Source organism: Embiotoca jacksoni, unplaced genomic scaffold, assembly GCF_022577435.1.
Source record: "Embiotoca jacksoni isolate LCO1_2020_lvr unplaced genomic scaffold, fEmbJac1.0.p SCAF_17, whole genome shotgun sequence".
NCBI lineage: Eukaryota > Metazoa > Chordata > Actinopteri > Embiotocidae > Embiotoca > Embiotoca jacksoni.
The window spans coordinates 8,076,368-8,100,425 of NW_027185307.1; the positions used below are offsets into that span (position 1 = coordinate 8,076,368).

Here is a 24,058-nt window from a genome sequence, read left to right on the forward strand (position 1 = left end):
CAAAAATAAAGGTTTTCTAAGAATTTCAACTTAAAGTTCAGAGTAGATCATTTTAAAGATAAAAGTTATTCACATCATTTTGTGGTGAAAAACTGTGATGAGCAGGGAGGAGGACGTTTTTTTTTTTGCAAAAGTAAGATTTATAAGAAATATTCTTCGAATACTGAATGACAGTAAATTGATGAAACACTGAAGATTATAAAATGCTTTGATTATGTTTGTGCTTGAAATCATTAGAAACACGCTCACTTCTCCAACTTAATGCAATAACATAATAACACCACAATTGAAAGTGATCACAGCAATGAGATATTTATCAGTTGTAAAAATGCTGCAGTGCAGCAGTGATGACTCGAGTCTGTCACATCCTTCATTAGCAGAGAGCAAACAAACACTTGCAGCACTTTCACAGCCTCTTAATAGGATGCAGTTCATTTCATTTCCACTGGAGGTCACTGTCCGTTCTGTGCCCGTTAACACAGAGCTTTTTATTTTATTAGCCAATCACATCTTTTAGAAGGACGTATCCTACCTAGCAACGGTGTCAGCTACATCTCACTAAGATAAGGGTTTCAGAGTTGCTCTAAGAAGTTTACTAACTCACTCTTAAGACCACTTTGCTCAACATTTTTTTGAAGTTTGGAGCTCGCTGAGAGGAACTGTTTGTGAAGATCAGACACAGTATGAACTGAGATAAACAGCAGACAGCAGATAAGTTCTGGATCCAATCTCTCACATTAAATAACACTATGAACGCTGAAGGTAGAACAAATTAGACAGTTTTTATATCCTGGAAAAGCTTTTGAAGTGACTTCAAGTATTTAAGTACACTGTGCACGGTCTGCCTGATGCAACACGATGTTTCTGTCTTCTTCTTTAACGTAATATAAGTTTGAGTCATTACAGCATAAACACCAGTTTCATATCAGCACAAGAACATTTATAACGGACAGAAGCTGTGCAGTAAACATGATGAAATGCTGATGTTGTCAGGAGTCCCTCTGGTCTACGAGTCTTTCAACTGGCAGCACGGTGTGTTCGTCGGAGCCTCGATGAGGTCAGAGGTCACAGCAGCTGCTGAGCATAAAGGTACGAAAATACACATGATGCTCTGTTGAGCTTCAGGTTGATCCAGAATCCTTCTGTTGATGATGTATTTTAAGACAATGGTCAGACACGGACTTTAAATGAACTTTTCATGAATCAAACGAGCTCGACGTCAATCTAAAAACCTGCAGAGGTTTCTTCACCCGTGAAGCTAAAAAGTTCATTTTAAATAATCATTTCACATTTGACAACCTGTTTTTATACATTTTGGATACATGCATGATTGTATCTCGCTCTGAGTTGTATTGTTTCCTTTCACCTCTCCAGGGACTGCAGATAGAAATGAGCTCGTAGCTAGATGTGGTACAAAGCATCTTTTTGAGATGAATGTATTTTGTACATGCTCCCTCTTATAAATAAACTCAATAAGCTAAACTGAAGCTTCATCACATTTACAAAGTATTCAACTGTTTTTCCTTCAGGCAAGATGATCACGCACGACCCCTTCGCCATGCGTCCGTTCTTCGGCTACAACTTTGGCAACTACCTCGCTCACCGGCTGAGCATGCAGAGCCGAAAGGCGCCGACTCACCTGCCCAAGATCTTCCACGTCAACTGGTTCAGGAAAGACCCGGCGAGCGGCGCCTTCCTCTGGCCCGGCTTCGGCGAAAACGCCCGCGTGCTGGAGTGGATCTTCAAGCGCTGCGGCAGGGAGAGGGAGGACGAGGCGGCCAAGAAGAGCATCATCGGCTGGCTGCCGGTCGACGGCGCCATCGAAACCAAAGGCCTCGGCGGCAAGGTGGATATGGGCGCCCTGTTCGACGTGCCCGAGCCTTTCTGGCAGAAGGAGACCAAGGAGCTGAGAGCCTACTTCACCCAGCAGGTCGGAGCCGACCTGCCGGCTCAGGTGGAGGCCGAGCTGAAGGCGCTGGAGGACAGAGTGCACAGTTAAAACCCTGCTGACAGGAAGTACAGCAGAAGAAGGGAGGGAGACACAGGAGTCGGATCAGAACCAGAGACACTGACCGGGTTTACATACAGAGAGAAATGTGGAGCTTAGAAAGGCTTTTTACAGGTGAGCATAAAAACTGATGACCAGGTGGAGATACAAGCCACAAACATGGCAGCAGCTCCTATAAGAGCCTCGCTGCTCAGCCAGAATAATACAGAACTTATTCAATCACTAGTTAACCTTCTCTGTGCATGAAAACTCAGTCCGTGACCGCTGCCCTTCTCTGCATGAAGAGAAATCTGTTAGGAAAACCAAATGTACACTGCAACACCAACCTTACTTCACACTAATGCTGCAACACTTTGAGGGACCGGTGGCTGCGAGGGACGTGAATGTTCGGGTTTCCCAGAGAGAGAAGCTCATGTCACTACCTCCATTCATTCACAACTCCCGGCGTGGTGCTGGAGTACAATCAACCTCGTAGTGCCTTTTTGAACCAGGCAGCGTCCAGGCTGCGAGTGTTTACAGGCTGACGACCAAAGACCTTTTTTAAGGTTAAATTCTGAAAGGGCAGATAAAGTTTGAACACTTTTACTAAATAAACGTTTTGAATTACATTTTCAATACGTTATCAACTGAGTCTCACCAGATATTGCCCTTTATTTTAAATTGAGTGTGATATTACAAAAATAAAAGTGAGAACATTGTAGTCCAGGACTCCTATGAATTCTTCATCTCACCACTTTTGTAATGTTTGTGTTTAAACTGTAAGATTTCAGGTGATGTTTACTCACAATATGTGAAATGTTGGACCAATAAATGCAACTGAGATTACTTGGAATTTTTATACGCCAAGATTTTTATTACATTGCAATGAATAAACATCTTCAAAAGCGGAAGCAGTGACGTCTTTATTTTGGCAGCAGTTTAACACTTTTTTTTTTTTTTTAAAGGACGTAGCGGCACAAGAACAGTAAAAATAACATATTTCAACTGAATCTAATCTTTCACATCGCTGCTTTTTGTTATTTATGTTTAAGTTCCCTGTTTACAGTTTTAAGACTTTTATTTCTGGTGTACATGTGAGATGCAGATTACTTATCGCAGTACAACAGCTGTACGAAGTCTGAACACAAATATGAACTGTGATGTTATCATAACTGACTGAAGCCTGTGAGCTGCAGGGCGTTAAGGGCCTGTTAACATCAACATCTTGAAAAAGCAAAAAGTAAAGTTACAGTATGAGATCCCCAAACTGAAATCAGTTTCTCTTCACTTGAGCGTAGAGCTCCTCTGGACCACCAGCTGTGTGCGTAACGCTCCTCTCTACCTTCAACACTTGGACCTGTGCTACTACGTCTCCTGCTGCTGTCCGCCGTCCTGCACTGAGACGGTGAGACGTTCAGGTCTCTTCCTGGAGAAGCTGACATCTTCATAATGGATCTCCTCCTCTTTTACATTGACCGGCACTTGAAGAGCAAACTCCTCCCTTGTTTGACTCTGAGGGGAAAATGTACTGAATTAGAAATGTTGGGAGATGAATCCGTCATCATCAGGTCCGATGGATCAACTGCATCAATGCTTCTGTTGCATTTCACTGTAAATGGGTCAGAAATTAGAGAGCTAATGTCACATTTGTTAAATTAACACACCTCACAGTTATTTAATATTTGGTTCAAACAGCTGATGAACATCGACCTGCTCTTCAATGGTTTGCAGTTAGTTACTGAGCAGATTTAAAGTACTTCTGCTGGTGTATAAATCTGGCCTGGTGCGAACCCGAACCTATTTCACTGCATGAATACAGGTCTGCAAACAACCCCGATGGTTTGTAGTTGTTCCATCCAGAGTTGGCAGAGACCTCGGGTTAATTTCAACCAATCAACTTGCGCCTCAACCGGCCGTCACTCATACACACTGAGGACTTGCTATCAGGCTGTTGTGTCACATTTTCTACATCTCTACTCAGTAACCTCAATAATGTTCTGCTTACTATTCACATCATTTACATTCGTAGAGTGCAATTAAAACAGTGCAGCACTGTGCAACAAAAATTTTCGCATTTTCTCACCTGAGTCTGTTGACGAGTTGAATATTTGGACTTGAACCAGCTGGAAAACATGAGAGAGCTGTCATAGTAATTATATATAGAGTGAGAGAGTAAAGGCTGGTATAAAACATACATTATTCAATGTGCATCAGTGACAAACATCTTATTGAAATCAACTGGTGGAGGTTGTGGGGGAAACTAAAGGAGGACTGACGTTTATAAATCAAACAGCAAGTCGAGTACAAAAAACAACTTGCATGACATGTTTGTTTGATGGTAAACAAATTCAATGTGAGGAACCAAATTTCCATATCACCTATTTATGATGCTCTCACCTTAAACACCTTCAACATTCAGATGCTTTAATTTATGATACTTACCATATAAAAAAAACCAGAGGGATGAGAGTAATGAAAGTACTCTTCACAATAAGTAGAAGCCGTAGTAGAAAGCTCTCTGTTCCTGGAAAAATGAGACTAAGTGACTGAAAGAATACAGACTAAAATACTTGGAAAAGTTAATAGATTTATATAAATAAATTGGGTTTTCACTGATTTTATATTAATATAGTAAAATACTCTATAATGGATTAAAACAAAACATAATTGAACTATACAGCAGCAGAAGAGAAGAGAGCAGATTTAGTTTTGCATTTACCTGCATTATTCACATGAATCCACGATGACGTCTGATTACCAAAAATATTTGCGGCCACACAGTAATAACTTTCTGTATCTGTGTCATTGGTCATCTTGAAGCTGTAAATCTCTCCTTCAGATACTTTCATGGGTCCATCTGTGCTGTTCTTGAACCAGGTGAAGCTGCTGACGGGAGGCTTGGCTCTGCTGGAGCAGGTGAGATTCACCGAGCTGCCTGCTGACACCAAACCTGATGGACTGATGGATGCTGAGGTGTCTTTAGGAGCATCTGAGGAGAAAGTGACAGATTTTATTCATTAGAAACAGCTGACATGAATCATGACGTGCTGACAGGATCCAGTAACAAACTCTGGTCGTCTCACTTGAAACATTGAGAGTCACTTCTGTCTCTGCTGTCTTGAAATCTCCTTCATTCACAGGATATCTGGCAGAGCAGCTGATGTTGTTTCCATCATGTGAGTCTGACAGAGTGACGGTCTCCTGGATTTTAGTTGTAAAGGTTCCATCTGTGTTTTCCTCCATGTTGTTGTGAGAGTCTTGTTGGAGAGTCCAGGTGAGTTGAGGAGGGGAGTGTGGACAGGGAGTGAAAGCTGAGCAGGTGATAGTGACAGACTTCTTCTCCTTCAGATCACCTGAGATTTCAATTCTGGGTTTCCGAGGAGAATCTGTGGTTTCAGATAAAACAGATTTTACACAGTAATATAAAGCACAGCTACTAGACACTAGACAAATAACAAAGACTTGGCCAAACACTGTAAATTATTTGATCCTACACGTAAAAAAGTGATGATAAATGTGAAGGATTGAAGATATTAAAATCAAAGATTGTTTAATGTATACTGTGTCCCAGCAGGATCTTCACTGATACTGCTGATAATCCTACAGTTCATGTTTAATTTCACAGTGAAGATTATATTCATGGTGTTTGCTCTTTTAAATTAAAACATCTTTTGATTTCACTTTTCATTCTGAACAATAATATAATAGATTGATAAAAACAAAACTTTGTTACCTTTAACTGTTATTTGAAGAGGATCACAAACAGCTGTTGCCCTGAACGGCCAGTTCTCAATTCTGAAGAAGTATTTGTCTGAATGATTTGTACTTAAATTAGAGAACAGAGTGGTGCAGTTTGTTTCTTTCAAGTTTCCAGTAATTTTGTTTGGATATTTGGAAAATTTCCAACTACTGTTGAAAACTACATTATGTGGACTGGTCCGGATATTTGGATTATTTTTAATCCACACTCCAAAGATTTCTCTTGTGCTGTTAAATGATGATGTCGATGGTGTCGATGGTTGTGGTCTAAAAGAACAAGGGATTTGCAAACAGGATCCACTCAGTGCTTCCATCTCCTTTGGTGCAGTGATGTCGATGCCTTGATGATAAAGACAATCAGCCAAAACACCTGTAAAATCAGAAGAATGATTAACACAAGTTCTTTATATATAAACTACAATCCTGCAACATGTATGAGTCCTTTAAAAAAAGTCCTTTCAAATATTAGAAAGTTTGAATGATGCGAGTCTGTAAATAAAAGTGAGTGAACAAACAGCTCACCTGGAAGAAAGAAGACACTCAGTAACATGTTGACTGTCACCACGTTCACAGACAGAGCTGCCAGGAAATTCATCTCCAGACTGGAAAAAGAAGAAAACCATGTTGTATTTTAATGTCTTAATCAAAGAACAATTTTAACAAAGTATTGACATTTTTAAAGCAACATCAAATTCACACATTCAAACCAGAAAATTTCCCCAAACAACCAGATGTTTGTGGTAGAAATGACGATTACTAACATCTGTTGAAAGTTTTCAAAATTTCAGAATCTCAATCACCCAAATTACTTCTTGATGTTACAGTTTAAATTTTACAGAAGCAGCCGGAAATTGATTTGAGATTTATTTCAGTAAAACTAATTCATAAAATATAAAATGAGTTTTCACTCAGGTGAAAAAACTTTAAAAATGTAGTTTTCTTACCGAATGAATCTGCAGCTCAAACGGAGAAAGAAGTTGAGTTGTTCAGCCGCCGATCAAATAACCAACTTCCCTGTTTGTTTGCTGTCATGTAAAAGCAAAGAGACTTGTTGTTCCACGAAGTCTTCATCCTTCCTGCTCCGACTCTGTCAAAGAGGAAGTCACCTTTTTGGGGCATCTTGAGCTCAGCAGGGTGTGAATGACGTATTCATTCTCAAACATGGTTTTAATCACATGTCTGACCTTCATCTGTCTGCTGAACAGTAGATTTAACAGTCAGATGTGTAATATGTTGAACATGTTTAGTTTAGTTTGAACGAACTGCTGTTTCTTCTGCAGGAAATCTGTTTTAACATGAATGTAACTTGTGTTGCTTTTTAAACTCTGCTAACTAAAGAAGATTTATATTTGTAGTTCCCTGTTAACTATTGATGATTACAAGGATGACAGATTATAAATTATTGAACTATGAACATTTCAATGTCTCCTGGTGACACAAACTCCTGAATTTAGTTTAAATGGCATCAAATCAAAGAAAACAAAACTCTCGTTGATGCTACGTTTCTTATATTTAAATGAAGTGTGTTTTGCTTTCAGAGCACCTGACGAGCTTGAAGGAAAAATGACTGACTGCAGATCAGATGAGGAATTTGTTGAATTTTTCTCAGATGTTAATGAGAAATATTATTAGAAAAATTTGAGAGCTGTGAACTTCATGCAGTGCAGAGTTAAAGTGTTTGATTATTTTTCACGTGTCAATAAATTTCAGCCAACAAACAGAAGCAAAGACTTTCATATAAATGAATAAAAACCAAATGTGATCAATAGAAATAATTCTTGTGTCGACATGATGAAGAAACTTATGAAACAACGTGGCTGCAGTCACAGTGAGAATCCTGCAGAACACAAAGAACCAACTTCCTGTTTACTTGAAGGACTCAACTTTTTCTAATGAAGTCATCATCATTCATCCAACCACTTCTCTATGACACCTACACACACACACACACACATGGAAACACACACACACACACACACACACACACACACACACACAGACACACCATTTTAGCTTTAATCAGGTGTTTGTTTCATTGTTAACAGAGACTTATTATCATTAGTCCCATTTGAAGTGTGCAATGAACAGTTGTAGTGTATACAGTGCCACCTAGTGGTAAACCAAAGCGATGTCATGTTTGGAAATGGGTCGACACGGTTGCATAAAAAAAGATTTCTTGTACTAAAAGTTACTCCAAGTGACCAAAAATAAAGGTTTTCTAAGAATTTTAACTTAATGTTCAGAGTAGATCATTTTAAAGATAAAAGTTATTCACATCATTTTGTGGTGAAAAACTGTGATGAGCAGGGAGGAGGACTTTTTTTGCGAAAGTAAGATTTATAAGAAATATTCTTCGAACACTGAATGATAGTAAGTTGATGAAACACTGAAGATTATATAATGCTTTGATTATGTTTGTGGTTGAAATCATTAGAAACACGCTCACTTCTCCAACTTAATGCAATAACATAACAACACCAGAGTTGAAAGTGATCACAGCAATGAGATATTTATCAGTTGTAAAAATGCTGCAGTGCAGCAGTGATGACTCGAGTCTGTCACATCCTTCATCAGCAGAGAGCAAACAAACACTTGCAGCACTTTCACAGCCTCTTAATAGGATGCAGTTCATTTCATTTCCACTGGAGGTCACTGTCCGTTCTGTGCCCGATAACACAGAGCTTTTTATTTTATTAGCCAATCACATCTTTTAGAAGGACGTATCCTACCTAGCAACGGTGTCAGCTACATCTCACTAAGATAAGGGTTTCAGAGTTGCTCTAAGAAGTTTACTAACTCACTCTTAAGACCACTTTGCTCAACATTTTTTTGAAGTTTGGAGCTCGCTGAGAGGAACTGTTTGTGAAGATCAGACACAGTATGAACTGAGATAAACAGCAGACAGCAGATAAGTTCTGGATCCAATCTCTCACATTAAATAACACTATGAACGCTGAAGGTAGAACAAACTGTCCTCTTTCTACACAGGAAGCTCGACACCCTGCGCTCACCCCAACTCCCGCTTCTGCGCCCCGGCGGCTCAGTGTCCCATCATCGACCCCCAGTGGGAGAGCGAGGAGGGCGTTCCCATTGACGCCATCATCTTCGGTGGCAGGAGGCCTGAAGGTTGGTGTCGACGACACAGATGAAGAGGTTTTTTTACTTTGACCTCGTATTAGAATTAGAGGGAAAAAGAAGCAGTAAAAATGTGGAGAATCCTTCTTTTCTTTCTTTGTTTCTACAGGTAGATTATTTCTAATTAGACAGTTTTTATATCCTGGAAAAGCTTTTGAAGTGACTTCAAGTATTTAAGTACACTGTGCACGGTCTGCCTGATGCAACACGATGTTTCTGTCTTCTTCTTTAACGTAATATAAGTTTGAGTCATTACAGCATAAACACCAGTTTCATATCAGCACAAGAACATTTATAACGGACAGAAGCTGTGCAGTAAACATGATGAAATGCTGATGTTGTCAGGAGTCCCTCTGGTCTACGAGTCTTTCAACTGGCAGCACGGTGTGTTCGTCGGAGCCTCGATGAGGTCAGAGGTCACAGCAGCTGCTGAGCATAAAGGTACGAAAATACACATGATGCTCTGTTGAGCTTCAGGTTGATCCAGAATCCTTCTGTTGATGATGTATTTTAAGACAATGGTCAGACACGGACTTTAAATGAACTTTTCATGAATCAAACGAGCTCGACGTCAATCTAAAAACCTGCAGAGGTTTCTTCACCCGTGAAGCTAAAAAGTTCATTTTAAATAATCATTTCACATTTGACAACCTGTTTTTATACATTTTGGATACATGCATGATTGTATCTCGCTCTGAGTTGTATTGTTTCCTTTCACCTCTCCAGGGACTGCAGATAGAAATGAGCTCGTAGCTAGATGTGGTACAAAGCATCTTTTTGAGATGAATGTATTTTGTACATGCTCCCTCTTATAAATAAACTCAATAAACTAAACTGAAGCTTCATCACATTTACAAAGTATTCAACTGTTTTTCCTTCAGGCAAGATGATCACGCACGACCCCTTCGCCATGCGTCCGTTCTTCGGCTACAACTTTGGCAACTACCTCGCTCACCGGCTGAGCATGCAGAGCCGAAAGGCGCCGACTCACCTGCCCAAGATCTTCCACGTCAACTGGTTCAGGAAAGACCCGGCGAGCGGCGCCTTCCTCTGGCCCGGCTTCGGCGAAAACGCCCGCGTGCTGGAGTGGATCTTCAAGCGCTGCGGCAGGGAGAGGGAGGACGAGGCGGCCAAGAAGAGCATCATCGGCTGGCTGCCGGTCGACGGCGCCATCGAAACCAAAGGCCTCGGCGGCAAGGTGGATATGGGCGCCCTGTTCGACGTGCCCGAGCCTTTCTGGCAGAAGGAGACCAAGGAGCTGAGAGCCTACTTCACCCAGCAGGTCGGAGCCGACCTGCCGGCTCAGGTGGAGGCCGAGCTGAAGGCGCTGGAGGACAGAGTGCACAGTTAAAACCCTGCTGACAGGAAGTACAGCAGAAGAAGGGAGGGAGACACAGGAGTCGGATCAGAACCAGAGACACTGACCGGGTTTACATACAGAGAGAAATGTGGAGCTTAGAAAGGCTTTTTACAGGTGAGCATAAAAACTGATGACCAGGTGGAGATACAAGCCACAAACATGGCAGCAGCTCCTATAAGAGCCTCGCTGCTCAGTCAGAATAATACAGAACTTATTCAATCACTAGTTAACCTTCTCTGTGCATGAAAACTCAGTCCGTGACCGCTGCCCTTCTCTGCATGAAGAGAAATCTGTTAGGAAAACCAAATGTACACTGCAACACCAACCTTACTTCACACTAATGCTGCAACACTTTGAGGGACCGGTGGCTGCGAGGGACGTGAATGTTCGGGTTTCCCAGAGAGAGAAGCTCATGTCACTACCTCCATTCACTCACAACTCCCGGCGTGGTGCTGGAGTACAATCAACCTCGTAGTGCCTTTTTGAACCAGGCAGCGTCCAGGCTGCGAGTGTTTACAGGCTGACGACCAAAGACCTTTTTTAAGGTTAAATTCTGAAAGGGCAGATAAAGTTTGAACACTTTTACTAAATAAACGTTTTGAATTACATTTTCAATACGTTATCAACTGAGTCTCACCAGATATTGCCCTTTATTTTAAATTGAGTGTGATATTACAAAAATAAAAGTGAGAACATTGTAGTCCAGGACTCCTATGAATTCTTCATCTCACCACTTTTGTAATGTTTGTGTTTAAACTGTAAGATTTCAGGTGATGTTTACTCACAATATGTGAAATGTTGGACCAATAAATGCAACTGAGATTACTTGGAATTTTTATACGCCAAGATTTTTATTACATTGCAATGAATAAACATCTTCAAAAGCGGAAGCAGTGACGTCTTTATTTTGGCAGCAGTTTAACACTTTTTTTTTTTTTTTAAAGGACGTAGCGGCACAAGAACAGTAAAAATAACATATTTCAACTGAATCTAATCTTTCACATCGCTGCTTTTTGTTATTTATGTTTAAGTTCCCTGTTTACAGTTTTAAGACTTTTATTTCTGGTGTACATGTGAGATGCAGATTACTTATCGCAGTACAACAGCTGTACGAAGTCTGAACACAAATATGAACTGTGATGTTATCATAACTGACTGAAGCCTGTGAGCTGCAGGGCGTTAAGGGCCTGTTAACATCAACATCTTGAAAAAGCAAAAAGTAAAGTTACAGTATGAGATCCCCAAACTGAAATCAGTTTGTCTTCACTTGAGCGTAGAGCTCCTCTGGACCACCAGCTGTGTGCGTAACGCTCCTCTCTACCTTCAACACTTGGACCTGTGCTACTACGTCTCCTGCTGCTGTCCGCCGTCCTGCACTGAGACGGTGAGACGTTCAGGTCTCTTCCTGGAGAAGCTGACATCTTCATAATGGATCTCCTCCTCTTTTACATTGGTCGGCACTTGAAGAGCAAACTCCTCCCTTGTTTGACTCTGAGGGGAAAATGTACTGAATTAGAAATGTTGGGAGATGAATCCGTCATCATCAGGTCCGATGTATCAACTGCATCAATGCTTCTGTTGCATTTCACTGTAAATGGGTCAGAAATTAGAGAGCTAATGTCACATTTGTTAAATTAACACACCTCACAGTTATTTAATATTTGGTTCAAACAGCTGATGAACATCGACCTGCTCTTCAATGGTTTGCAGTTAGTTACTGAGCAGATTTAAAGTACTTCTGCTGGTGTATAAATCTGGCCTGGTGCGAACCCGAACCTATTTCACTGCATGAATACAGGTCTGCAAACAACCCCGATGGTTTGTAGTTGTTCCATCCAGAGTTGGCGGAGACCTCGGGTTAATTTCAACCAATCAACTTGCGCCTCAACCGGCCGTCACTCATACACACTGAGGACTTGCTATCAGGCTGTTGTGTCACATTTTCTACATCTCTACTCAGTAACCTCAATAATGTTCTGCTTACTATTCACATCATTTACATTCGTAGAGTGCAATTAAAACAGTGCAGCACTGTGCAACAAAAATTTTCGCATTTTCTCACCTGAGTCTGTTGACGAGTTGAATATTTGGACTTGAACCAGCTGGAAAACATGAGAGAGCTGTCATAGTAATTATATATAGAGTGAGAGAGTAAAGGCTGGTATAAAACATACATTATTCAATGTGCATCAGTGACAAACATCTTATTGAAATCAACTGGTGGAGGTTGTGGGGGAAACTAAAGGAGGACTGACGTTTATAAATCAAACAGCAAGTCGAGTACAAAAAACAACTTGCATGACATGTTTGTTTGATGGTAAACAAATTCAATGTGAGGAACCAAATTTCCATATCACCTATTTATGATGCTCTCACCTTAAACACCTTCAACATTCAGATGCTTTAATTTATGATACTTACCATATAAAAAAAACCAGAGGGATGAGAGTAATGAAAGTACTCTTCACAATAAGTAGAAGCCGTAGTAGAAAGCTCTCTGTTCCTGGAAAAATGAGACTAAGTGACTGAAAGAATACAGACTAAAATACTTGGAAAAGTTAATAGATTTATATAAATAAATTGGGTTTTCACTGATTTTATATTAATATAGTAAAATACTCTATAATGGATTAAAACAAAACATAATTGAACTATACAGCAGCAGAAGAGAAGAGAGCAGATTTAGTTTTGCATTTACCTGCATTATTCACATGAATCCACGATGACGTCTGATTACCAAAAATATTTGCGGCCACACAGTAATAACTTTCTGTATCTGTGTCATTGGTCATCTTGAAGCTGTAAATCTCTCCTTCAGCTACTTTCATGGGTCCATCTGTGCTGCTCTTGAACCAGGTGAAGCTGCTGACGGGAGGCTTGGCTCTGCTGGAGCAGGTGAGATTCACCGAGCTGCCTGCTGACACCAAACCTGATGGACTGATGGATGCTGAGGTGTCTTTAGGAGCATCTGAGGAGAAAGTGACAGATTTTATTCATTAGAAACAGCTGACATGAATCATGACGTGCTGACAGGATCCAGTAACAAACTCTGGTCGTCTCACTTGAAACATTGAGAGTCACTTCTGTCTCTGCTGTCTTGAAATCTCCTTCATTCACAGGATATCTGGCAGAGCAGCTGATGTTGTTTCCATCATGTGAGTCTGACAGAGTGACGGTCTCCTGGATTTTAGTTGTAAAGGTTCCATCTGTGTTTTCCTCCATGTTGTTGTGAGAGTCTTGTTGGAGAGTCCAGGTGAGTTGAGGAGGGGAGTGTGGACAGGGAGTGAAAGCTGAGCAGGTGATAGTGACAGACTTCTTCTCCTTCAGATCACCTGAGATTTCAATTCTGGGTTTCCGAGGAGAATCTGTGGTTTCAGATAAAACAGATTTTACACAGTAATATAAAGCACAGCTACTAGACACTAGACAAATAACAAAGACTTGGCCAAACACTGTAAATTATTTGATCCTACACGTAAAAAAGTGATGATAAATGTGAAGGATTGAAGATATTAAAATCAAAGATTGTTTAATGTATACTGTGTCCCAGCAGGATCTTCACTGATACTGCTGATAATCCTACAGTTCATGTTTAATTTCACAGTGAAGATTATATTCATGGTGTTTGCTCTTTTAAATTAAAACATCTTTTGATTTCACTTTTCATTCTGAACAATAATATAATAGATTGATAAAAACAAAACTTTGTTACCTTTAACTGTTATTTGAAGAGGATCACAAACAGCTGTTGCCCTGAACGGCCAGTTCTCAATTCTGAAGAAGTATTTGTCTGAATGATTTGTACTTAAATTAGAGAACAGAGTGGTGCAGTTTGTTTCTTTCAAGTTTCCAGTAATTTTGTTTGGATATTTGGAAAATTTCCAACTACTGTTGAAAACTACATTATGTGGACTGGTCCGGATATTTGGATTATTTTTAATCCACACTCCAAAGATTTCTCTTGTGCTGTTAAATGATGATGTCGATGGTGTCGATGGTTTTGGTCTAAAAGAACAAGGGATTTGCAAACAGGATCCACTCAGTGCTTCCATCTCCTTTGGTGCAGTGATGTCGATGCCTTGATGATAAAGACAATCAGCCAAAACACCTGTAAAATCAGAAGAATGATTAACACAAGTTCTTTATATATAAACTACAATCCTGCAACATGTATGAGTCCTTTAAAAAAAGTCCTTTCAAATATTAGAAAGTTTGAATGATGCGAGTCTGTAAATAAAAGTGAGTGAACAAACAGCTCACCTGGAAGAAAGAAGACACTCAGTAACATGTTGACTGTCACCACGTTCACAGACAGAGCTGCCAGGAAATTCATCTCCAGACTGGAAAAAGAAGAAAACCATGTTGTATTTTAGTGTCTTAATCAAAGAACAATTTTAACAAAGTATTGACATTTTTAAAACAACATCAAATTCAGACATTCAAACCAGAAAATTGCCCCAACCAACCAGATGTTTGTGGTAGAAATGACGATTACTAACATCTGTTGAAAGTTTTCAAAATTTCAGAATCTCAATCACCCAAATTGACTTCTAGATGTTACAGTTTAAATTTTACAGAAGCAGCCGGAAATTGATTTGAGATTTATTTCAGTAAAACTAATTCATAAAATATAAAATGAGTTTTCACTCAGGTGAAAAAACTTTAAAAATGTAGTTTTCTTACTGAATGAATCTGCAGCTCAAACGGAGAAAGAAGTTGAGTTGATCAGCCGCCGATCAAATAACCAACTTCACTGTTTGTTTGCTGTCATGTAAAAGCAAAGAGACTTGTTGTTCCACGAAGTCTTCATCCTTCCTGCTCCGACTCTGTCAAAGAGGAAGTCACCTTTTTGGGGCATCTTGAGCTCAGCAGGGTGTGAATGACGTATTCATTCTCAAACATGGTTTTAATCACATGTCTGACCTTCATCTGTCTGCTGAACAGTAGATTTAACAGTCAGATGTGTAATATGTTGAACATGTTTAGTTTAGTTTGAACGAACTGCTGTTTCTTCTGCAGGAAATCTGTTTTAACATGAATGTAACTTGTGTTGCTTTTTAAACTCTGCCAACTAAAGAAGATTTATATTTGTAGTTCCCTGTTAACTATTGATGATTACAAGGATGACAGATTATAAATGATTGAACTATGAACATTTCAATGTCTCCTGGTGACACAAACTGATGACTTTAGTTTAAATGGCATCAAATCAAAGAAAACAAAACTCTAGTTGATGCTACGTTTCTTATATTTAAATGAAGTGTGTTTTGCTTTCAGAGCACCTGACGAGTTTGAAGGAAAAATGACTGACTGCAGATCAGATGAGGAATTTGTTGAAGTTTTCTCAGATGTTAATGAGAAATATTAATAGAAAAAGTTGAGAGCTGTGAACTTCATGCAGCGCAGAGTTAAAGAGTTTGATTATTTTTCACGTGTCAATAAATTTCAGCCAACAAACAGAAGTAAAGTCTTTCATATAAATGAATAAAAACCAAATGTGATCAATAGAAATAATTATTGTGTCGACATGATGAAGAAACTTATGAAACAACGTGGCTGCAGTCACAGTGAGAATCCTGCAGAACACAAAGAATCAACTTCCTGTTTACTTGAAGGACTCAGCTTATTCTAATGAAGTCATCATCATTCATCCAACCACTTCTCTATGACACCTACACACACACACACACACACACACACACACACACACACACACACACACACTCACCATTTTAGCTTTAATCAGGTGTTTGTTTCATTGTTAACAGAGACTTATTATCATTAGTCCCATTTGAAGTGTGCACTGAACAGTTGTAGTGTATAAAGTGCCACCTAGTGGTAAACCAAAGCGATGTCATGTTTGGAAATGGGTCGACGCGGTTGCATAAAAAAAGATTTCTTGTACTAAAAGTTACTCCAAGTGACCAAAAATAAAGGTTTTCTAAGAATTTTAACTTAAAGTTCAGAGTAGATCATTTTAAAGATAAAATTTATTCACATCATTTTGTGGCGAAAAACTGTGATGAGCAGGGAGGAGGACTTTTTTTGTGCAAAAGTAAGAATTATAAGAAATATTCTTCGAACACTGAATGACAGTAAGTTGATGAAACACTGAAGATTATATAATGCTTTGATTATGTTTGTGGTTGAAATCATTAGAAACACGCTCACTTCTCCAACTTAATGCAATAACATAATAACACCACAATTGAAAATGATCACAGCAATGAGATATTTATCAGTTGTAAAAATGCTGCAGTGCAGCAGTGATGACTCGAGTCTGTCACATCCTTCATCAGCAGAAAGCAAACAAACACTTGCAGCACTTTCACAGCCTCTTAATAGGATGCAGTTCATTTCATTTCCACTGGAGGTCACTGTCCGTTCTGTGCCCGTTAACACAGAGCTTTTTATTTTATTAGCCAATCACATCTTTTAGAAGGACGTATCCTACCTAGCAACGGTGTCAGCTACATCTCACTAAGATAAGGGTTTCAGAGTTGCTCTAAGAAGTTTACTAACTCACTCTTAAGACCACTTTGCTCAACATTTTTTTGAAGTTTGGAGCTCGCTGAGAGGAACTGTTTGTGAAGATCAGACACAGTATGAACTGAGATAAACAGCAGACAGCAGATAAGTTCTGGATCCAATCTCTCACATTAAATAACACTATGAACGCTGAAGGTAGAACAAACTGTCCTCTTTCTACACAGGAAGCTCGACACCCTGCGTTCACCCCAACTCCCGCTTCTGCGCCCCGGCGGCTCAGTGTCCCATCATCGACCCCCAGTGGGAGAGCGAGGAGGGCGTTCCCATTGAAGCCATCATCTTCGGTGGCAGGAGGCCTGAAGGTTGGTGTCGACGACACAGATGAAGAGGTTTTTTTACTTTGACCTCGTATTAGAATTAGAGGGAAAAAGAAGCCGTAAAAATGTGGAGAATCCTTCTTTTCTTTCTTTGTTTCTACAGGTAGGTTATTTCTAATTAGACAGTTTTTATATCCTGGAAAAGCTTTTGAAGTGACTTCAAGTATTTAAGTACACTGTGCACGGTCTGCCTGATGCAACACGATGTTTCTGTCTTCTTCTTTAACGTAATATAAGTTTGAGTCATTACAGCATAAACACCAGTTTCATATCAGCACAAGAACATTTATAACGGACAGAAGCTGTGCAGTAAACATGATGAAATGCTGATGTTGTCAGGAGTCCCTCTGGTCTACGAGTCTTTCAACTGGCAGCACGGTGTGTTCGTCGGAGCCTCGATGAGGTCAGAGGTCACAGCAGCTGCTGAGCATAAAGGTACGAAAATACACATGATGCTCTGTTGAGCTTCAGGTTGATCCAGAATCCTTCTGTTGATGATGTATTTTAAGACAATGGTCAGACACGGACTTTAAATGAACTTTTCATGAATCAAACGAGCTCGACGTCAATCTAAAAACCTGCAGAGGTTTCTTCACCCGTGAAGCTAAAAAGTTCATTTTAAATAATCATTTTACATTTGACAACCTGTTTTTATACATTTTGGATACATGCATGATTGTATCTCGCTCTGAGTTGTATTGTTTCCTTTCACCTCTCCAGGGACTGCAGATAGAAATGAGCTCGTAGCTAGATGTGGTACAAAGCATCTTTTTGAGATGAATGTATTTTGTACATGCTCCCTCTTATAAATAAACTCAATAAACTAAACTGAAGCTTCATCACATTTACAAAGTATTCAACTGTTTTTCCTTCAGGCAAGATGATCACGCACGACCCCTTCGCCATGCGTCCGTTCTTCGGCTACAACTTTGGCGACTACCTCGCTCACCGGCTGAGCATGCAGAGCCGAAAGGCGCCGACTCACCTGCCCAAGATCTTCCACGTCAACTGGTTCAGGAAAGACCCGGCGAGCGGCGCCTTCCTCTGGCCCGGCTTCGGCGAAAACGCCCGCGTGCTGGAGTGGCTCTTCAAGCGCTGCGGCAGGGAGAGGGAGGACGAGGCGGCCAAGAAGAGCATCATCGGCTGGCTGCCGGTCGACGGCGCCATCGAAACCAAAGGCCTCGGCGGCAAGGTGGATATGGGCGCCCTGTTCGACGTGCCCGAGCCTTTCTGGCAGAAGGAGACCAAGGAGCTGAGAGCCTACTTCACCCAGCAGGTCGGAGCCGACCTGCCGGCTCAGGTGGAGGCCGAGCTGAAGGCGCTGGAGGACAGAGTGCACAGTTAAAACCCTGCTGACAGGAAGTACAGCAGAAGAAGGGAGGGAGACACAGGAGTCGGATCAGAACCAGAGACACTGACCGGGTTTACATACAGAGAGAAATGTGGAGCTTAGAAAGGCTTTTTACAGGTGAGCATAAAAACTGATGACCAGGTGGAGATACAAGCCACAAACATGGCAGCAGCTCCTATAAGAGCCTCGCTGCTCAGTCAGAATAATACAGAACTTATTCAATCACTAGTTAACCTTCTCTGTGCATGAAAACTCAGTCCGTGACCGCTGCCCTTCTCTGCATGAAGAGAAATCTGTTAGGAAAACCAAATGTACACTGCAACACCAACCTTACTTCACACTAATGCTGCAACACTTTGAGGGACCGGTGGCTGCGAGGGACGTGAATGTTCGGGTTTCCCAGAGAGAGAAGCTCATGTCACTACCTCCATTCACTCACAACTCCCGGCGTGGTGCTGGAGTACAATCAACCTCGTAGTGCCTTTTTGAACCAGGCAGCGTCCAGGCTGCGAGTGTTTACAGGCTGACGACCAAAGACCTTTTTTAAGGCTAAATTCTGAAAGGGCAGATAAAGTTTGAACACTTTTACGAAATAAAAGTTTTGAATTACATTTTCAATACATTATCAACTGAGTCTCACCAGATATTGCCCTTCATTTTAAATTTAGTGTGATATTACAAAAATAAAAGTGAGAACATTGTAGTCCAGGACTCCTATGAATTCTTCATCTCACCACTTTTGTAATGTTTGTGATTAAACTGTAAGATTTCAGGTGATGTTTACTCACAATATGTGAAATGTTGGACCAATAAATGCAACTGAGATTACTTGGAACTTTTATTTGAAAATGTATGCCAAGATTGTTATTACAGTGCAATGAATAAACATCTTCAAAAGCGGAAGCAGTGACTTCTTTATTTTTGCAGCAGTTTAACACGTTTTTTTTTAAATGACGTAGCGGCACAAGAACAGTAAAAATAACATTTCAACTGAATCTAATCTTTCACATCGCTGCTTTTTGTTATTTATATTTAAGTTCCCTGTTTACAGCTTTAAGACTTTTATTTCTGGTGTACGTGAGATGCAGATTACTTATCGCAGTACAACAGATGTACGAAGTCTGAACACAAATATGAACTGTGATATTATCATAACTGACTGAAGCCTGTGAGCTGCAGGGCGTTAAGGGCCTGTTAACATCAACATCTTGAAAAAGCAAAAAGTAAAGTTACAGTGTGAGATCCCCAAACTGAAATCAGTTTGTCTTCACTTGAGCGTAGAGCTCCTCTGGACCACCAGCTGTGTGCGTAACGCTCCTCTCTACCTTCAACACTTGGACCTGTGCGTACACCGTCTCCTGCTGCTGTCCGCCGTCCTGCACTGAGACGGTGAGACGTTCAGGTCTCTGCCTGGAGAAGCTGACATCTTCATAATGGATCTCCTCCTCTTTTATATTGACCGGCACTTGAAGAGCAAACTCCTCCCTTGTTTGACTCTGAGGGGAAAATGTACTGAATTAGAAATGTTGGGAGATGAATCCGTCATCATCAGGTCCGATGTATCAACTGCATCAATGCTTCTGTTGCATTTCACTGTAAATGGGTCAGAAATTAGAGAGCTTATGTCATATTTGTTAAGTTAACACACCTCACAGTTATTTAATATTTGGTTCAAACAGCTGATGAACATCGACCTGCTCTTCAATGGTTTGCAGTTAGTTACTGAGCAGATTTAAAGTACTTCTGCTGGTGTATAAATCTGGCCTGGTGCGAACCCGAACCTATTTCACTGCATGAATACAGGTCTGCAAACAACCCCGATGGTTTGTAGTTGTTCCATCCAGAGTTGGCGGAGACCTCGGGTTAATTTCAACCAATCAACTCGCGCCTAAACCGGCCGCCACTCTTCCACCGCTGCCACCTCCAAAACACTTTTTCCTGCGTACAGACATCGACTGTATATGTTCAGCATATTTTTAAAGTTGTTTTGAATGAACGCCAGCAGCGTGACGGGCCGCTGAGTGTTCAGCACGTTATTCCGGTCACCGAGAGATCGTCTCTGTCACCAGCCGTCCAATCACAGTGAAGAGGAGGCGGGACAGACGCACTAACGACCGACACTGGCCGGTGATTGGTCCGCCTTTCAGCGTGGCTGGGTAATCAGAAACAAGTCTAATTACCAGTCGGTTACAACAACGAAGAAAACTGAAGCTGTGAGTCACAGTTGGTTCATCCAGACTACTATAAATCATGTAAAAGCCTAAAATAATAAATGTGTCTGATGTGCATGAGGACTAGTTGCTACTGTTCTTAAACCAGCTTCCTGATGGCATCCAGAAACGGACAGAAACAGTCGACTGATGTTTGGCTTGTTCAATCTTTTATGGGTTGTTGCTCAACGTTTCCACCCACAGTGTTGCTAACAGGCTGTTGTGTCACACTTTCTATGTCTCTGCTCAGTAACCTCAATAATGTTCTTCTTACTATTCACATCATTTACATTCGTAGAGTGCAATTAAAACAGTGCAGCACTGTACACCAAAAAGTTTTGCATTTTCTCACCTGAGTCTGTTGACGAGTTGAATATTTGAACTTGAACCAGCTGGAAAACATGAGAGAGCTGTCATAGTAATTATATATAGAGTGAGAGAGTAAAGGCTGGTATAAAACATACATTATTCAATGTGCATCAGTGACAAACATCTTATTGAAATCAACTGGTGGAGGTTGTGGGGGAAACTAAAGGAGGACTGACGTTTATAAATCAAACAGCAAGTCGCCTACAAAAAACAACTTGCATGATATGTTTGTTTGATGGTAAACAAATTTAATGTGAGGAACCAAATTTCCATATCACCTATTTATGATGCTCTCACCTTAAACACCTTCAACATTCAGATGCTTTAATTTATGATACTTACCAAATACAGACAACCAGTAGGAGAATAATGACAGTGCTCCCTGTAATAAGTAGAAGCTGTAGTAGAAAGCTCCCTGTTCATGGAAAAATGAGACTAAGTGACGAAAAGAATACAGACAAAATACTTGGAAGAGTTAATAGATTTATATAAATAAATTGGGTTTTCACCGATTTTATATTAATATAGTAAAATGCTCTATAATGGATTAAAACAAAACATAATTGAACTATACAGCAGCAGAAGAGAAGAGAGCAGATTCAGTTCTGCATTTACCTGCATTATTCACATGAATCCACGATGACGTCTGATTACCAAAAATATTTGCGGCCACACAGTAATAACTTTCTGTATCTGTCTCACTGGTCATCTTGAAGCTGTAAATCTCTCCTTCAGCTACTTTCATGGGTCCATCTGTGCTGTTCTTGAACCAGGTGAAGCTGCTGACGGGAGGCTTGGCTCTGCTGGAGCAGGTGAGATTCACCGAGCTGCCTGCTGACACCAAACCTGATGGACTGATGGATGCTGAGGTGTCTTTAGGAGCATCTGAGGAGAAAGTGACAGATTTTATTCATTAGAAACAGCTGACATGAATCATGACGTGCTGACAGGATCCAGTAACAAACTCTGGTCGTCTCACATGAAACATTGAGAGTCACTTCTGTCTCTGCTGTCTTGAAATCTCCTTCATTCACAGGATATCTGGCAGAGCAGCTGATGTTGTTTCCATCATGTGAGTCTGACAGAGTGACGGTCTCCTGGATTTTAGTTGTAAAGGTTCCATCTGTGTTTTCCTCCATGTTGTTGTGAGAGTCTTGTTGGAGAGTCCAGGTGAGTTGAGGAGGGGAGTGTGGACAGGGAGTGAAAGCTGAGCAGGTGATAGTGACAGACTTCTTCTCCTTCAGATCACCTGAGATTTCAATTCTGGGTTTCTGAGGAGAATCTGTGGTTTCAGATGAAACAGATTTTACACAGTAATATAAAGCACATTTAGTAGACACTAGACAAATAACAAAGACTTGGCCAAACACTGCAAATTATTTGATCCTACACGTAAAAAAGTGATGATAAATGTGAAGGATTGAAGATATTAAAATCAAAGATTGTTTAATGTATACTGTGTCCCAGCAGGATCTTCACTGATACTGCTGATAATCCTACAGTTCATGTTTAATTTCACAGTGAAGATTATATTCATGGTGTTTGCTCTTTTAAATTAAAACTTCTCCTTATTTCACATTTTATTCTGAACAATATAGATTAATACAAACAAAACTTTGTTACCTTTAACTGTTATTTGAAGAGGATCACAAACAGCTGTTGCCCTGAACGGCCAGTTCATAATTCTGAAGAAGTATTTGTCTGAATGATTTGTACTTAAATTAGAGAACAGAGTGGTGCAGTTTGTTTCATTCAAGTTTCCAGTAATTTTCATTGGATATTTGGAAACGTTCCCACTACTGTTGAAAACTACATTATGTGGACTGGTCCGGATATTTGGATTATTTTTAATCCACACTCCAAAGGTTTCTCTTATGCTGTTAAATGATGATGTCGATGGTGTCGATGATGTTGGTCTAAAAGAACAAGGGATTTGCAAACAGGATCCACTCAGTGCTTCCATCTGCTTTGGTGCAGTGATGTTGAGGTCTGTATGATTAAGACAAGCAGCCAAAACACCTGTAAAATCAGAAGAATGATTAACACAAGTTCTTTATATATAAACTACAATCCTGCAACATGTATGAGTCCTTTAAAAAATGTCCTTTCAAATATTAGAAAGTTTGAATGATGCGAGTCTGTAAATAAAAGTGAGTGAACAAACAGCTCACCTGGAAGAAAGAAGACACTCAGTAACATGTTGACTGTCACCACGTTCACAGACAGAGCTGCCAGGAAATTCATCTCCAGACTGGAAAAAGAAGAAAACCATGTTGTATTTTAGTGTCTTAATCAAAGAACAATTTTAACAAAGTATTGACATTTTTAAAGCAACATCAAATTCAGACGTTCAAACCAGAAAATTTCCCCAAACAACCAGATGTTTGCTTTAGAAATGGCGATTACTAACATCTGTTGAAAGTTTTCAAAATTTCAAAATCTAAATCACCCAAATTGACTTCTTGATGTTACAGTTTAAATTTTACAGAAGCAGCCGGAAATTTATTTGTGATTTATTTCAGTAAAACTAATTCATAAAATATAAAATGTGTTTTCGCTCAGGTGAAAAAATAAAAAAATGTAGTTTTCTTACCGAATGAATCTGCAGCTCAAATGGTGAAAGAAGTTGAGTTGATCAGCCGCCGATCAAATAACCAACTTCCCTGTTTGTTTGCTGTCATGTAAAAGCAAAGAGACTTGTTGTTCCACGAAGTCTTCATCCTTCCTGCTCCGACTCTGTCAAAGAGGAAGTCACCTTTTTGGGGCATCTTGAGGTCAGCAGGGTGTGAATGACGTATTCATTCTCAAACATGGTTTTAATCACATGTCTGACCTTCATCTGTCTGCTGAACAGTAGATTTAACAGTCAGATGTGTAATATGTTGAACATGTTTAGTTTAGTTTGAACGAACTGCTGTTTCTTCTGCAGGAAATCTGTTTTAACATGAATGTAACTTGTGTTGCTTTTTAAACTCTGCTAACTAAAGAAGATTTATATTTATAGTTCCCTGTTAACTATTG

At 40.2% G+C, this 24,058-nt stretch overlaps 3 protein-coding genes across 3 annotated transcripts; 2 read left to right on the top strand and 1 right to left on the bottom strand.

Annotated features, from left to right (window-relative positions):
• The first annotated feature begins 1,612 nt into the window (after positions 1-1,612).
• Positions 1,613-11,065, top strand: LOC138199170 (phosphoenolpyruvate carboxykinase [GTP], mitochondrial-like). Its single transcript, XM_069151110.1, has 4 exons — positions 1,613-1,987; positions 8,710-8,872; positions 9,227-9,322; positions 9,763-11,065. The coding sequence occupies exons 1-4, from the start codon at positions 1,613-1,615 to the stop codon at positions 10,230-10,232; spliced, it is 1,104 nt and encodes a 367-aa protein (XP_069007211.1). The 3' UTR covers positions 10,233-11,065.
• A 4,703-nt stretch (positions 11,066-15,768) lies between these two features.
• Positions 15,769-19,115, top strand: LOC138199171 (phosphoenolpyruvate carboxykinase, cytosolic [GTP]-like). The gene is made up of 4 exons (XM_069151111.1): positions 15,769-15,808; positions 16,955-17,092; positions 17,447-17,542; positions 17,983-19,115. The coding sequence occupies exons 1-4, from the start codon at positions 15,769-15,771 to the stop codon at positions 18,450-18,452; spliced, it is 744 nt and encodes a 247-aa protein (XP_069007212.1). The 3' UTR covers positions 18,453-19,115.
• A 1,940-nt stretch (positions 19,116-21,055) lies between these two features.
• On the bottom strand, positions 21,056-23,333 carry LOC138199228 (myeloid cell surface antigen CD33-like). The gene is made up of 4 exons (XM_069151163.1): positions 23,209-23,333; positions 22,661-23,056; positions 21,653-22,319; positions 21,056-21,452 (listed from the first exon to the last, which is right to left on the bottom strand). The coding sequence occupies exons 1-3, from the start codon at positions 23,279-23,281 to the stop codon at positions 21,913-21,915; spliced, it is 876 nt and encodes a 291-aa protein (XP_069007264.1). The 5' UTR covers positions 23,282-23,333; the 3' UTR covers positions 21,056-21,452; positions 21,653-21,912.
• Between the last annotated feature and the right edge of the window lie 725 nt (positions 23,334-24,058).